Source organism: Hevea brasiliensis, chromosome 6 (genome assembly GCF_030052815.1).
Source record: "Hevea brasiliensis isolate MT/VB/25A 57/8 chromosome 6, ASM3005281v1, whole genome shotgun sequence".
In the NCBI taxonomy this organism is placed as follows: Eukaryota; Viridiplantae; Streptophyta; class Magnoliopsida; order Malpighiales; family Euphorbiaceae; genus Hevea; species Hevea brasiliensis.
The window spans coordinates 18,296,260-18,311,210 of record NC_079498.1 but is presented as its reverse complement, the minus strand read 5'-3'; the positions used below and the strand labels follow the sequence as shown (position 1 = coordinate 18,311,210).

Sequence of the window (14,951 nt, the reverse complement as noted above, 5' to 3'; positions counted from 1 at the left end):
TTGGTTGTAGAGTTGATAGTCATCATAAATCTTTTTGGCAAAATGACTAATAAGCAACGATTCATCCCCATCAAAAATAAATCGATGACTTCTTCCCACATCAAAAGTAAGTTTTGCTTCTTTATGAGGAGAGAGATATGTGTTACTTGTAGACATAGCCAGTGACCGAGTCAGGAATTCAATTGATGGGGTCCAAATTAAAATATGTAATTTGTAAAAATAATATACATAAACAAATATAAATTGAAAAGAAGATTGCTTAAAAAATATTAATAAGTTGTTACAATTAAATTACAATAATCTTTGCCTATTTTTCATTAACTGAAATCTATTCACAATAACTTCATTGTTAATATTTGCAAATACATCTCTTTCAATATAAGTCACCAAACAATCATTTAGTAGCTCATCTCCCATTCTATTAAGAAGTGAACTTTTAATGATATTCATTGCAGAAAAAGCTCTTTCCATTGTGGCTGTAGCAATGGGTAAGATTAATGATAATTTGACTAACAAATACACTAAAGGAAAAGCAATATGCTTTCTTGTAGCAACCATATTCTCAGCAAGACCTCCAATTCCACTCACTTCAGAAAATTTCTTATCCATACGCATATCAAAGACAAAGTTCTCAAGTTGAGATTCAAGTTTAATTAGAGCAACTGGAGAAAATTCAAATTGATAAAATTTTGAGAGTTAAATCAATTTGCTTCTATCGAATGCAGAAAATGAGTTCTTAGGATCAAGATATGCCATACATAAAAGCAAATTTATATTCACTTCATCAAATCGATTATTAAGTTTTTAAAACTACATATCAATCACAGAATAAAATAACTTAACACGATAGTGATGAATATTTGCCAATTGTTCACTTTTACGCCTTGATCTCCCTCTAGCCACATAGACATCCTCTATATCTAATACAACTATATCATATTTATCACAAAATTCCAATACCTCAGGTAAAAAAGAATCCCAACCATTTTCTCTTATCACTTGTAAACGACATTTTGAGACTTTAACCAGATTCATAGTATTTACAATATCTTGAGCCCTCATCTGTAAAACTTGTGATACCTCATATGTAATTCCCAAAATATTTTTCATAAGATGCAATACAAAGACAAATTCAAATCAATTCATAATATCTAGCAAATCAATTGCTTCAGCCCTTTGTGGATCATCACTACTATTTTCTCCAATATACTTAAGAACATCAATGACAGAAGGAAATAAATGCATCAAGTTAACAACTGTACCATAATGAGAACTCCAACGAGTATCTCCCGATCTCTTCAATGCCATTTCTTGATTTAGACATTGTTCGATTTTTATTTCACATTTTGCAATCCCTTCAAACACTTTCTTTTTTTGCTTTTCTTGAAGCATATCCCTGTGTTTACAAGAACCTCTAATAACATTGACCAAACGAGTAACAGTATTGAAAAAAAAAACTTATACTTGAATGCTTTTTAGCAACAAAAAGTGTGAGTTGCAGTTGATGAGCAAAACAATGGATATAATAAGCACTAGAATTATCTTTCAAAATTAAACTTTTAAGGCCATTAAATTCACCTCGCATATTAGTAGCTCCATCATGGCCTTGACCTCTCAAACTAGATATGCTCAAGCCATAAGTAGAGAGCAAAGACTCAATACCTTTTTTAAGAGATGTTACACTTGTATTTTGGATATGTACAAGACTAATAAATCTTTCAATGACACATCCAAATCCATTGACATACCATATGACAACTCCCATTTGCTCTTTAACTGATACATCTCGACATTCATCAACTAAAATAGGGCACAAATCATCTCTCAAATCTGTAATGATAGCCTTTGTTATCTCAACTGTAGCTGAATTAATGATATCTCTTTGAATATCAGGAGATGTGAGTTTGAGATTGTTAGGAGCATTCTTCAACATAACATTATTAAATTCTTCATTACATGAAGCCAAAACTTTTAACAGTTCAAGAAAACTTCCTTGATTTAATGAATTTTCAAGCTCATCATTCCACCGAAAAGCCAATCATTGCATCAAGAGATAACGAAGACATATAATTGATGCATTTAACCTACAACGATGCTTAATTTTTAACTGTTCTAATTGTTTTGAAATAGAAACTTCAATGTGTTGAGCTTGGTTCATCAAATCTTCAAAAGCTAACCAACATTTATCATGATCACTATTATGGTCTCCTACATGTTCTCTCAATCTTTTTTTTTTTTTTTCACCAATTAGTAAAACCTTCAGATACAAAAGCATCATGACCTCTTTCACTACGCCCAGTTGCAAAAAGATAACAATATAAACAATATGTAGCATCTTTTTCAATACTATATTCCAACCAACTACCAAATTCATCAAACCAAGATGTAATAAATCTCCTTTTTCGAGTTCTATCTACCTTTTAAGGAAATTTGTAATGGCGTGGTTGACATGGACCTTTAAGTAAGTAAGCTCTACATATTTGATTCCTAATATTAGGTGGATAGCTCATTCTATTAGGTTGTAGTCTTGGATTAGAAAGAATGTTTTCTATATCAACCTCACTTCCTCAATAATCACCTGCTTAGATACTGCTAGTTGAACAGGTTGATTGATTGATGATGATGATTCTGCAGTGTTTGATTTTCTTTTAAAAAGTCACTCCATATCCATAAAAATAAAAAATAGTCAATATTTATATAAAATTGATATAACAATATTAATGCAACTATAAAATAAATTTTATCAAATAAAATATATAGAAGATTTATATAGAAAAGAGATAATAATATCAATGAACATAATGAGTAATTTTTATTATTAAACTAAAGGATAGTAATATTTTTCAATTTTTACATTTCTTTTATAGTAAAGATTTTAAGATTGGACATACCTTATAATTTATAAATAATTAATGAAATATCTAGTTAAGTCTTATACTTTTTTTGATATATTCATTTTAAATGTATACTTTTTTTTTTGTTAATTAAATTTTGATTACAATTTAAAACTTCAAATTCATACTCCATCTAATATTTTCTATAAAACAATAGCAAATAATATTAATATATCTATTTATCTATACATGTCTATTTTTAAGTATAAACTCACAACAAAATAATGAATGAAATGATAGATTTTCTAATGCATTATTATCAATTTTTTTAATTGCAAACTGCTTGGAAAAAAGGGAATTGCCCAACTGAATTTCATTAGATGGATTTGATTGCTTAACTAGAATTGTCAAACAATAATTAACCAAGAGATAATAATAATAATAATAATAATAATAATAATAATAATAATAATAATAATAATAATAATGAAATCCATTTTCAGATTTGCTATCTATTATTCTATGGCCTCCTTCTTTGATTGATTATACACCATAAAAAATTATATAAAATAAAAAAATAAATTTTATAAAAAAAGACAAAAATTAAATTAATAAAAATAAAAATTATAGAGTTAAAGTGAATTTAGGAGTGAGTACTTACATGTAGAGCTAGCCAAATGATCCAAAAAATTAAAGAGTTGAAAGAAGAAAGGGATGAGGTGAGGTAACTGAGTGAAATTGCTGGAAAAAAATGGCTTCTCTGTGTTGGCAGTGCTGTGAAAGTGAGAACGAGAGAGAGATGTAGATGGTTTAAAAAGTTTTAGGTTTAGAAAGTGAAAGTACAATTATACCCTCAAAATTTTTCAAAATTTTAGGGGGGGCCCAGTGCCCCCCTTAACCCTACACTGGCTTCGTCAGTGGACATAGCATTATTAAGCACATTCATCCTTTGATTCTCTTTGTCTGATGTAATAAAAGTTTTTTCTGAGTTGCGCTTATTAAGCTTCTTTTCCCCCTTGTAGAGAGTTTGGGATAAAGACCCAAAAGATCAACAATTGGCCTTGATTTTCTTCATTGCTTGAGAACTCGATTGATTTTGAGCTGTAAGAGTGTCAAATTTGTATCAATGCTTGGGCAGTAATCATTACCATATTGAGTGGACTGAGATAAATTATCATGGAAGGTTCTTTCATCACAATCTCCATTAAAGACCACAAGCTGATTCTTCCTGCATGAAAAGGAGCAAATGGGTGATGGCCGCCCACCTTCCAAATCGCCAACATCAAGCACAGGAGAAAGTGCTAGCATAGGCTGTTTGGATAACATGATTAATTACAAATTATACAACACATTGCTTGTGTGCTTGATGATAGTAAGAGTCCTTATATTTTCTGCCACTCCCAATGTGAATCCCATTGCAAATCCAATTCTCCCAGCATCCAAGTGTCTCGACAAAAGTAAAGAATTCCAAAGATTACTCCACCTTTCCACGTGTTTACATGAAAATAATTAATTTTATTTATTAATTATTTATAAGTCTAAGATTTATTAATTTAATTTTTTTAAAATTAATTTGATTGATTTAGTTAATTAAAGATCTGAGGTGGTTAATAAATAAATATAATAGAATTATCAAGTGAATGGATGGTTAACTAAAAGAGAAGATGGTAGAAGTTTATTGGCAGTTTTAAGAAGTTATAAAGTAGTAGGCTGGTAACTACCCACACTAACAGAATGTAAAAATAGTCTCTAGATTCTTCCAAAGTACCTGTAAGAGAGGTATAAATATTAGACGAGTAGCAACGTTTACAAGCAGGAATGTTTACAAGCCCATCAACTCAACCAAACAACTCAATCCAACAACACAAATTAATAATCCAATGACTTTAGCAGTTCATTTAATTTAAGACTCCAGTAGTCAATTTGTCTTTAAATTTATTGACAATTTCAATTCTAAGTAATTTTTAATTTCCAAGCTGTTGTATTTTACATTTCAAAAGTCTTGTAATTTATTTCAGTAATCAATATAATCTTACTTTTAAATTATAGTTATCTTTCACACTCACAATACATTTAAAAGTAAAAATGCATTCAGTATAACTAATTCTCATAATCATTTGATCTAGAAGTTGGAAAGCACAATTCCATAGTTGATACATTCAGTATTTGGCATGCCTTCATTCAAGCTGTTTGTCAGCTAAGTTATTTTTACAGTAAATAGTTTTTAGCATGCCTAGTGGGATAGATTTCACATATTCTCACATCAATGTTCTACATTCTATTGTTCTTACCCAAAAATATACGCTCAGTGGGATCAAGGATCTCATTTCACACTAATTTCCATTGTTTTTACTAAAAAATTGTTAGTGGGACAGATTTTACTGTGTCACGTTAACAATTTCCATTTTTCACCAATGTTCTCAACAAAAAATTGCAAATAATTTTTGACGCGAATCTCACTTTTTCTTTAGTATTTATTTTTGTTAGGGTTTCTAATGCCTCTATAAATAAGAAATCTGCTAGGCAAAGACACTGCCGTATCTCAAGACTCGAAGGGACTCAGTGTCCAGATTCCCCAAGTGGTGGAACAATTTGAAAAAGGATCAATTCTCCAGGGAGAAGAGATTTAGAATCTCGACCCAATAAAAACTGCACATACCTTAGTTGTTGATCCAAAAAAGAGGCAGGGTGAGTCAATTCCTATTTGTAACACCCCCTATCCAATCTACAGTGAAATCAAGCAAAGGAATGTCGCATTCTATGCACGAAGTACCTAAACTTGTATTAGAACAATTTTCTTTCTTAATGTTTACTTTTAATTTTAATCATAAATTTCAAATGGAAAAACTGTAAGAGTTCCCCTAAACATTTAATATCCACTTGTTAATAACAATATTTATAATTTTCAATTTCAAACAATACTGACAATCAATTCTCATTATATTTGTATTCAACTTCATTCCTTCATCATATACAAATATTAATATAACATATATTCAAACATCCTTTAGTTAAATATATAAGTTTATGAACCTGTAAATGTAACAAAATATGTTTATACTAAAATTTACAGTCATCCAAAATAAATTTACATCATATGTTTTTAGTACATAGCAAATGGGCATACAAAAATGAGTGACAAAATGCATCTAGTGTTGGTAGTACATCTACCACAAAGTCCAAGTATGAGGTGACTTCGAACTTTTCTATAGATCCACTATCTCCTCCCCTGTCTGACTATTTACTCCTTACCTTCTGTACCTGCGCGAGAAAAAACCTACGCACTAAGCTTTACAGCTTAGTGGTGCACTCTTAATTTAAAAAATATAATTGAAAAACTTGCATACATACTGTAAGAAATTTTTTTAAAAATAATGTTCAAAAATAAAGAAACTCAAAACATCAAATCTATGACCATTTCCAAAGACAAACATACTAAATCAATTAAATGATACAATGATTATATGAAATCTTTAAAGTTCAAGGTTTAACATAATTCTCATTATATTTGTGTACATTTTCCTAATTAAATTACATTTTAAGATTTGTTATTTGTCCACAGTAATCTATGATAGAACTGTATGGATTGGATATGAGACTCCTGGTATTGAACACTCGGTATCTCTGACTGATTTAACAATGGGCACTTAGTGCCTCTATATAACTGTCAACATGTATCATAATAAAATTCAGCACTAAATGCCATGAATAAAGAATCACTAACTGGGCACTCGGTGCCTCTAATAGACATTCATCAATCCATTAACATAATTAATGCAATACTACTAATAATGTCCTCTATTGACATGCTAATCTATCCAAACCTATAATTCACTGTCTAGGTTTATCTAGGCTTAATAAGGTAATTATCAATTTTATTTTCACATGATATAATAAAAAATACTTGTATGCATATAAACTTTTGCCATTACCATATTTTCATATCATATGCATTTAAATTTCATACAAAATTCTTATAAATTTTCTCAAGTTATCAAAGGCCATACCATATTTAAAAAAAATTAGAGATTGAGAATGCACTAACCTGTTAATCTTCAATCTAAGTTGATTTGGCTCCTAAACTAATATTTCACCTTCCTCTTTATGAACTGTTGTAATACAAAAGAATATGAAAAGTTTAGAATAAATTCCTTAACTATTTCTAACAAATATTCCCGCTAAACTAATTTTACCGTTACCTAAGAATTTTCCTACCCAATTGGCCATAATCAATTCTTTAGCTAATTGGTTACTTTCCTCACGTAATAATAAGTTCATTTATGCATTTTACCAAAAACTTGGTGTGCAAAATTTACATGCCAAAATGAACTAGTTTCTTTTATTTTTTGGACCCCTAGAAAATACCTTTGTATTTTCCATCAAAAGTATTTAAATCCTGCAATTGGAACTAACAAACAAAAATTCATCCAATACCAATTTAATTTACTAAAGTGGTTACCCCAAAAGAACAAACACACACACAATTAAAATTTTCAGTCAATTCAGGTAAATATGGCAGCAAAGTTAAAATTCCACCAAAAATTCTAACAACAAGGGTTTCATGGCATCTTTTCCAGAATTGAACTTTCATATGTCCATTTCAATCTCTAATTTGAATCATATCAAAATCAGGTCTACATCTCAAGTTATAAATGAAAATGTGCAAACTATTCCATACTCCAGTCACAGTTAGAATTTCACCATGCAGCCAATAAAATCAATTTTTGATCATAACTACAAAGTTTTAGGGCATTCATTAAGCTTTCCAACAGTTTAAGAATCACCCTATTTCAAGTTCTGTAGCACAAGTTATGATTTTTTAAATTTGGCTGTCCTGCTTCTAGAAATCATCAAGTCAGTTTTCCAGATTTGAGCAGTAAAAAGTTTTACCTTCAAACATCATCTTAGCAAGGGAATTAGGTCTAGCACAAAACTGCAAAGTTTTAGAGCATTCATCAAGGTTTTCACAAACATAAAGATCATAGAAATCCAACTTTCCTAGCTCAAGTTATGAATTTTTAAATATGACTAGTCTTGTAGCCTATTGGCAGAACCAGTGTTCCAACATCCCTACTAACAATCTTTTCTACTATCTTATAATTTCCCCTTATCCCTAAAGATATCCCTACTAAAATTTGATAAAAAATAAAGGTTATAACACTAACCTTGATTGTGAACCAGCTGCTACTCCCTCTTTTCTTCCAAATCTCCTCTAAACCCTTTAAGGAGTTAGGGTTCTTCAAGCTTGATTCACCAAATATCTTATTCCCTTTTTGCTTAAACCTCCAAAATGGTTTAATCTAGGGTTTTAGCTTGATTCACTCCTTTTAAATTGAGAGAATTTGCTGTTGAAAGGAAAAAAAAAGGAAAGGAGAAAGAGGATGGAATGAGTGGCCGACTCATGAGGAAGAAGATAAGGCAGATTTTTTTGTTAGTTTTACCCATTGGTTCTTTATTCTTTACCCATTGATTCGTGAGGTATTTTTTATTATTTCTAATTTCTCCTTCAATTTTATAATTGATTCAAGTTAGTCCTCTAACAAGCTTGCCATTTGTCTTCCCATGATGGAAGACCACCTTTTTATGATTTATTGGAGCTTGACACTTGACTTGATGAGATTAAGTCAAACAAAAGTAAGATTGGATCTTGTGGTGACATGTGGCAAGGGAGTTAGTAAGTGTTGACTTATGTATATAAGGGAAAAAGGAAGAAAGAAAAAAAAAATCTTCTCCCTCTTCCCATCTTGGACGGCAACAAATCTCTCTTCTCCTCTTCATTTTCTTTTTATCAATTCAAAAGGAAATTGTTGATTTCCTTTGAATTAAAATTGCTATGCCATGTGTCATCATCTTATGGTGCCACATGTCACTATATGATTTAATCTTACTTTTATATTTTCATTTTGAGTTCTCAACCTAAAATTATAATTTCTTCTCTTCAAATTAATTTATATCAAATATAAATTAATTGATTAATTAATCTCCATTAATTAATTTCTTACAATTAAATTCATAATAAAATACTTTAAACATAAATTTAATTTATGCTATACATCCAATAACCTAGATTTGGTTTTAAGTTATGGTAGGGACTTTGCAATCTTATTACAAACCAAACCTATTTAATTAATTAATTAAACTCTTTAATTAATCAATTAAATCACATTTTACTTGGTGATTAACTTGTGTAGATGTATGACTTACTAGGCTCATCACTTATTGGCAATGAGAAATGATATTATCTCTTAACATTATTAGAACTCTTTCTTACCGTAAATGATTTCTCTAAATCATTTCAAGCATCTCATAGACCAAGGTTGACACCTAGCATAGCATGCCATGGCCACCCAATAAGTAATAAGGAATGCCTTAAATGAATCTTTAATCATATGTAACCATGCACTAGAATCTCTCCATTATAAAATCCCAATTCCAATGGGAGTCATGGTTAATGTCAAACTCCATTTGCTATGAACATTATGTTCTCTTTTAATTCTAATTTTTGATTAATTAGATTTTCTTGTTAGAAACTCTTTTCTGACTAAATCTATCTATCCTGGCCAAGAACTTGAATCATCAAGAATAATTAAATGAACATAAGATTTCATCCCTATTTACTTAGGGTAACGGATTCCATCTTGATCAAAACCTATCTCCATATATAACTAGTAGGAGCCAACACATGCTCATATACCCATACACAGTATGAGTATGAAACCAGTATCAAACTCAAACCACCCATATACAAGACAACTGTATTATCCCAGGTCTAAAGATTATATGCACTGATATGATATATGACAATGCATTGACAAGAGTAAACTCCATGTGCTTGTCATAAGCGTCACTGGTTCGGCCTACTTATTGTGTATAAGTGCCTATCATGTTTGTTATGTGGTATAACACCCTCATTTTTATAGTCTGTACGTCCTACTGTTTTGACAGCTAATGTCTGCCCCGAAAAGTCAGAATGTCTGGAACTACACTTAATTGACAGTGAGGAAGCATAAAATAATGAAATATGTGATGAGAAAAATAAAAAAAAATAAAAGAGATAAAATGTGACTAAGTTAAATGAGCCAGCACCGTAGCGATGGGTGACCGCACCGGGAAGTTACAACGGTGACCGTTGACTACCCCAAGACCGCGGGAAACACTCGGAATTAAATTTTGAGACATAAATAAAGGTCTATTGAGGTATAATTAATATTAGAAATGTCAAAGAAAAATTAATGAATTAGTACAAAGAAAAACAAAAAATTAAGAAACCGACAAAAATCGGTGTTACTGAAAAATTAGGAATACAACCCGCAGAGGGGAATTTTGGTTATTTGACACCTAGAGTTGCCTTTTGACCTCAATGTCCATTAAAAATAAGTGGTATTACAGTTTGAAGATGTCATGAAAAATAAAAATGTGGTACATTATATGAATAGTGGAAGAAATGGGGTATAAATGCAAATTATGGAACTTTAAGTAATTTAATCATTTAATCTAAGTTAGTGCTCCACTAACCTCAACTTATGGGACCTATATAAACTATTATGGATAGAACCTTGAGTCATCTTCAACCTTTAAACACTTCAGCCAATTGAATCTCCATTGAAACTCCATAGCCAAAGCTTGAATAAACCTCCATGCACCTTAATTCAAGCCATGTTTCTTCAAACTCCCTTCATTAAAAGTGGTCCTCACATCATGGGCAGTAAGTAGGCAGCGAAAAGGAGAGAAAATATCAAGGTTTAGCAAGCTTCAAAACAAGGTTAGTGCTTGTTTTTCATTCCTTGCTTCATTAAAGTTTGTTTTAAGGTTGAGATGAGTTGAATGGTGAAGAAATTTGAAGGTTTTGATGAGTTATTGATGTGTACAATTTTTGGAAGCCATGGGAGCTCATGTTCTTTGAATTTTTCTTACATTAAATTGATGGGAATTAGTTTTGATGGGGTTAAATTGAAGTGCTAGCCAATTAAACTGACCTGAAATTCTGCCTAGAAACTGACCATAAAAATGACCAAATCCAGAATTGGTAATGTGCAAACCTAGATTTTTGACCATATGAACAGTAGTAACTAAAATGACCATAACTCACTCAAAACAGATCCATATGACCTGAAATTTATATAATGGAAAGCTTAGATATAGAGCTACAATTCTTATGAAGACACCAAAGCCCATAAATGACCAGAACCAAGTCAAATTACTTGCCCAAGTTAGGATACAAAAACTGCCAGAACTGAATTTGACTTAAAATTGACCAAATTTTGCACTAAAAATGCAATCTGTCCAGCTTTAGTAAATTAACCATATCTTGGTCTATATAACTCAGAATGACTTGAAATTTGTGCCAAAAGTTCAATAAGACATAGAGCTACAATTTTGCTTCTCTGACCAGAAGCTAAAAACTAAGAGAAATAGGACATTAAGCTAGACCAATCTAGCACAGTAAAACTGAAAATTTGACATTAACATACAATGAAGCCTTGAAGTAATTTGGCAATAAATGCCAACTTGTGAGAATTGTAAATTGCACTATATTGATAGCATATTGAAATGCTAATTATGACATGTTGATACTAGAATCAACTTATCCATGATGTGTAAAAAGGTCAATATTTTCATTGACTAGTGAATTGTATAATGACTAGTAAACCCTAAAAATAAAGAAATAAATATTTAATCTTGTAATATGCCCTAGTTTGCCTAGTTGACTAGTTTGGATAGGTTGGCATGCCAATAGAATTCTGACAGCTGTTCTGTAAATGGCTTTACGCCATATTGTGTTTATACGGCTTATTATACCGCACTGTGATTTTAATAGCCTATGGCTATATGGATTTTATTGTTATACTCGGTTTATTGCCTTACTGATTGATTATATGGCTTTTTAGCCACATTGTTTGCACACCGGGAGATACTTTGTGACCGATGGTGTGACGGCCCGAGATACGAGGTACCCAGTGCTAGTATATCCGTTTATCCAGTCTGGTCAGTGTATAGGCTACACGGGCAATTAATTAAAATATTATTCAATTCAGGCAGTTAAGTTAAGTATAATGAAATTTCAGTATAATTAAATTAAGTATTGAATGAAATGAGTAAAAGATATTAGCAATAGAAACATAACAAAAATATAATTTGTAGAACCGTAGAGACTTGAAATATAACACAATTAGAATAATTTGTGTACTGGGTAGTATTACTGAAAGGTTATAAACTTAGCACTTCCAAAGAGGAACAAACTAGTATATAAGATAGTTGATGCTAGAAATACCATACCAAATTAAATTAATTCCTGAGTATCCGAATTACGATTTCTTTCTTTCTTTATTTATATATATTATTTCTTGTTATACTATTGCACCACTAAGCAGAAATGCTTAGCGCGATGGAATTACTTCCTTACGTAGGTACTAAAGGTAAAACCAGTAGACTGTCGACTGAGATTTTTGGAGTCCAGATTTGCAGAAGTGTCAGAAGAGTACAAAGTTGTCACCTTCTCTGCAATGCATGTAGATATGGCTCATTTTAAGCATGTTTTCTAATCTGTACATTATAATTACTGCTTATATTGTAATGTGAATTAGTAACTGTAATTTCATTTGTATATCCTGTACTTGATAAATTTATGTACTTAATTGGCAAATTATATAAGTTAATGAAATATAAGAATTCTGATATCTGAGTTAATTATCTAATCATAATGATTCTGAATGAGATTGAGTTTGAGAAATTTTGAGACTGAATATGAGTTTGAGAAACTGTTGAGAATACTTTGAGATAATCTGAGTTATGAATTTGAGTATATATAGAAATTATTTTTAGCAGGTTCAGAAGAACTGTTAGTCCAAATTACTGCTGGCACTCTGCTGGATTGTCATTAAAATTTTGAATTTTTCAAATTAGTCAGATTTTGATAAATAGTAAAAATAGCCTAAACCTTAGATAAAGTTTTTGAACACGTAAATCAAGAACTATAATGAAATCAGATAAGATTAGGTGCTCTGGCACTCCGTGTGACATGCCTTGCTCGGCTACACTGTAGACGGGTGAGGAGAGTTACATGTGGCATGAGACTCACCACTCCAACTTATTTATATATCATATTAATACTTTGGGAAGAAACATGATTATAATCTGTAACACCCCCGTTTGCATAACCTGGTAGATTTTACTGTTCCGGTGGCCGGTGTCGGTCCGGACAATTAAGGGGATTAGAACCACACTTAAGACAAATAGATAAACCATAAACACAAATAATTAGTAATGTCCAATTAGTTAAGTATAAACAAGAAAAATAGAACATAAGAAGTTAAACGAGCCGAGAGTCATAGCGATGGGTGACCTTCTCGGGAAGGACTGCGAAGTCATTTTAAACTCAAATTTCGAACAGTAAAATGTGACGCCGCGGTCCTTAGGACCCTTATGAACACAGTGGAAAAGAGAAAATCACGAAAAAAAACTGTTAAGCCAGTCAAATAATTAGGTCAGGGAGCCGGAAGAAATATGGAATTAATTGCAAATCGGGATGAACCGGCGAGGGGCAATTTGGTCAATTGACCCCGAGAGCTGACTCCTAACCTAACTGTCAAATAAAATCGGAGAAAAGAAAATTTCAGAGTCAGAAATTAAATTAAAGAACTAATAGAAAAAAAAAATGAAAAAGATGTAGAAAGATGACATCATGCATGACATCATGCATGATGCCATAAATCCTATAATTAATAAATTAAGTTAAATGGATTTTTGGGGTCTTCCATAAGACAAAATAAATAAAAGAAAGGAAAAAAAAATTCATTGTCTTCTTCTTCCCTTCCAAGACGTTTTCTCTCTCCCTTAGCTCTCTCTCTCAAACTCCATTAGAGCTCTTAAGTCAAGCTTCATAAACCTTCAATTCCATCATAAAAATCTTACTCTCCAACATTAAATCTTGTAGTTAGACCTAGATAAGGAGCTTGACAACAAAAAGAAAAAGAAAGGAAGGAGTTTTGAAGAGGGAGAAATTCAACAAAAAAAAGGTTAGTAAGCAAACTTGATGATTTTAGTTTGATTTCTACACTTTTAACTTATTGAACTTGTAAATAAACTTTAAATAAAAGAAAAATTTGTTGAGGGACCATGAGTGAAATTTGGCCAGCATGTGTATGGGGGTATATTTGCATGGTTTGATAGCTTTAAATACATATGTGAGCTTGTTTGAGATGAAGAAACATGTATGTATGCATGGAATCAATCAAATGCAACAATTTAGTGTGGTTAGGGTTTGGATACTTAGGGTTTAGAGACCAAAAATGTGAGAAGCTTGTAAATGGTGTCTTTGACCTAATGTGAAGTGAGAAATGGTCATTTGTGACCTAATTAAGTGTGTTAGAAGTGTTAGGATTAAAGTCAAATTCGGATTGGGTTGCACCATGACCAAAAGTCAAATTTGAGGGACCAAAAATGAAATTTTACAAGTCCAATTGGTATGGGACCAATTGGGAATGAAAATAGGCACTAAATGACACAATTTTCATTTTGGAAGCATGCTCAAAAAGTGACTAAAACCTAGTGAACAAATTGACCAAAGTTGAGAAATTGCAGTCTGCCTCTGCACAAACTAACCAAATGAATAGTATTTGTTCAATTGGTCATAACTCGAGCTAGAAAGGTCAAAATGACCTGAAATTTTACCAGTAATTAGATACGATATAGATCTAAAACTTTCATGAAGAACACCAACCCAAATTATGCCATTAACCCAATCAAAATACTGAGCAAAGTTGGTGACCTGAATCTGCAGAACTGCAGATTTTCCATTTGAACAGTAAAGTTTCAATGGCTATAACTCTCTCTAGAAAACTCCAATTGGGGTGATTCAAAAAGGAGAATAAACTTAAGACAATAAGGAACATTTTCTATGATGAAAGTTTTGCCAAATTCCAACAGTAAACTGACAAATGAAACAGTACAATTAGGGACACTAAAACTGAAAATTTGGCAATTTTGCCTAAAAGATCTAAGTTTTGAAAAAATGACCAAAACCAACAAGTTTGGTGACCAAAATGTGGTATGTGGGTAAAGTTGGAATTCCCATACCTATTAAGCCTTAGAAAGTCAATAATTTGACTTGAATAGTGT

The 14,951-nt window shown here is 31.4% G+C and overlaps 1 protein-coding gene across 1 annotated transcript; it reads right to left on the bottom strand.

Moving 5' to 3' along the window:
- Positions 1–291: 291 nt before the first annotated feature.
- On the bottom strand, positions 292–1,933 carry LOC131180596 (uncharacterized). The gene is made up of 2 exons (XM_058147942.1): positions 1,579–1,933; positions 292–662 (listed from the first exon to the last, which is right to left on the bottom strand). The coding sequence occupies exons 1-2, from the start codon at positions 1,931–1,933 to the stop codon at positions 292–294; spliced, it is 726 nt and encodes a 241-aa protein (XP_058003925.1).
- Between the last annotated feature and the right edge of the window lie 13,018 nt (positions 1,934–14,951).

What these genes read in the sequence shown, in the direction of transcription:
- LOC131180596 (XM_058147942.1), bottom strand. Translation starts at nt 1,933, where the DNA reads ATGTTGAAGAATGCTCCTAACAATCTCAAACTCACATCTCCTGATATT. An exon ending in TGGAGCTACTAATATGCGAG is followed by an intron (nt 663 to 1,578) that starts GTGAATTTAATG and finishes AATTTTCTCCAG; the next exon opens with TTGCTCTAATTAAACTTGAA.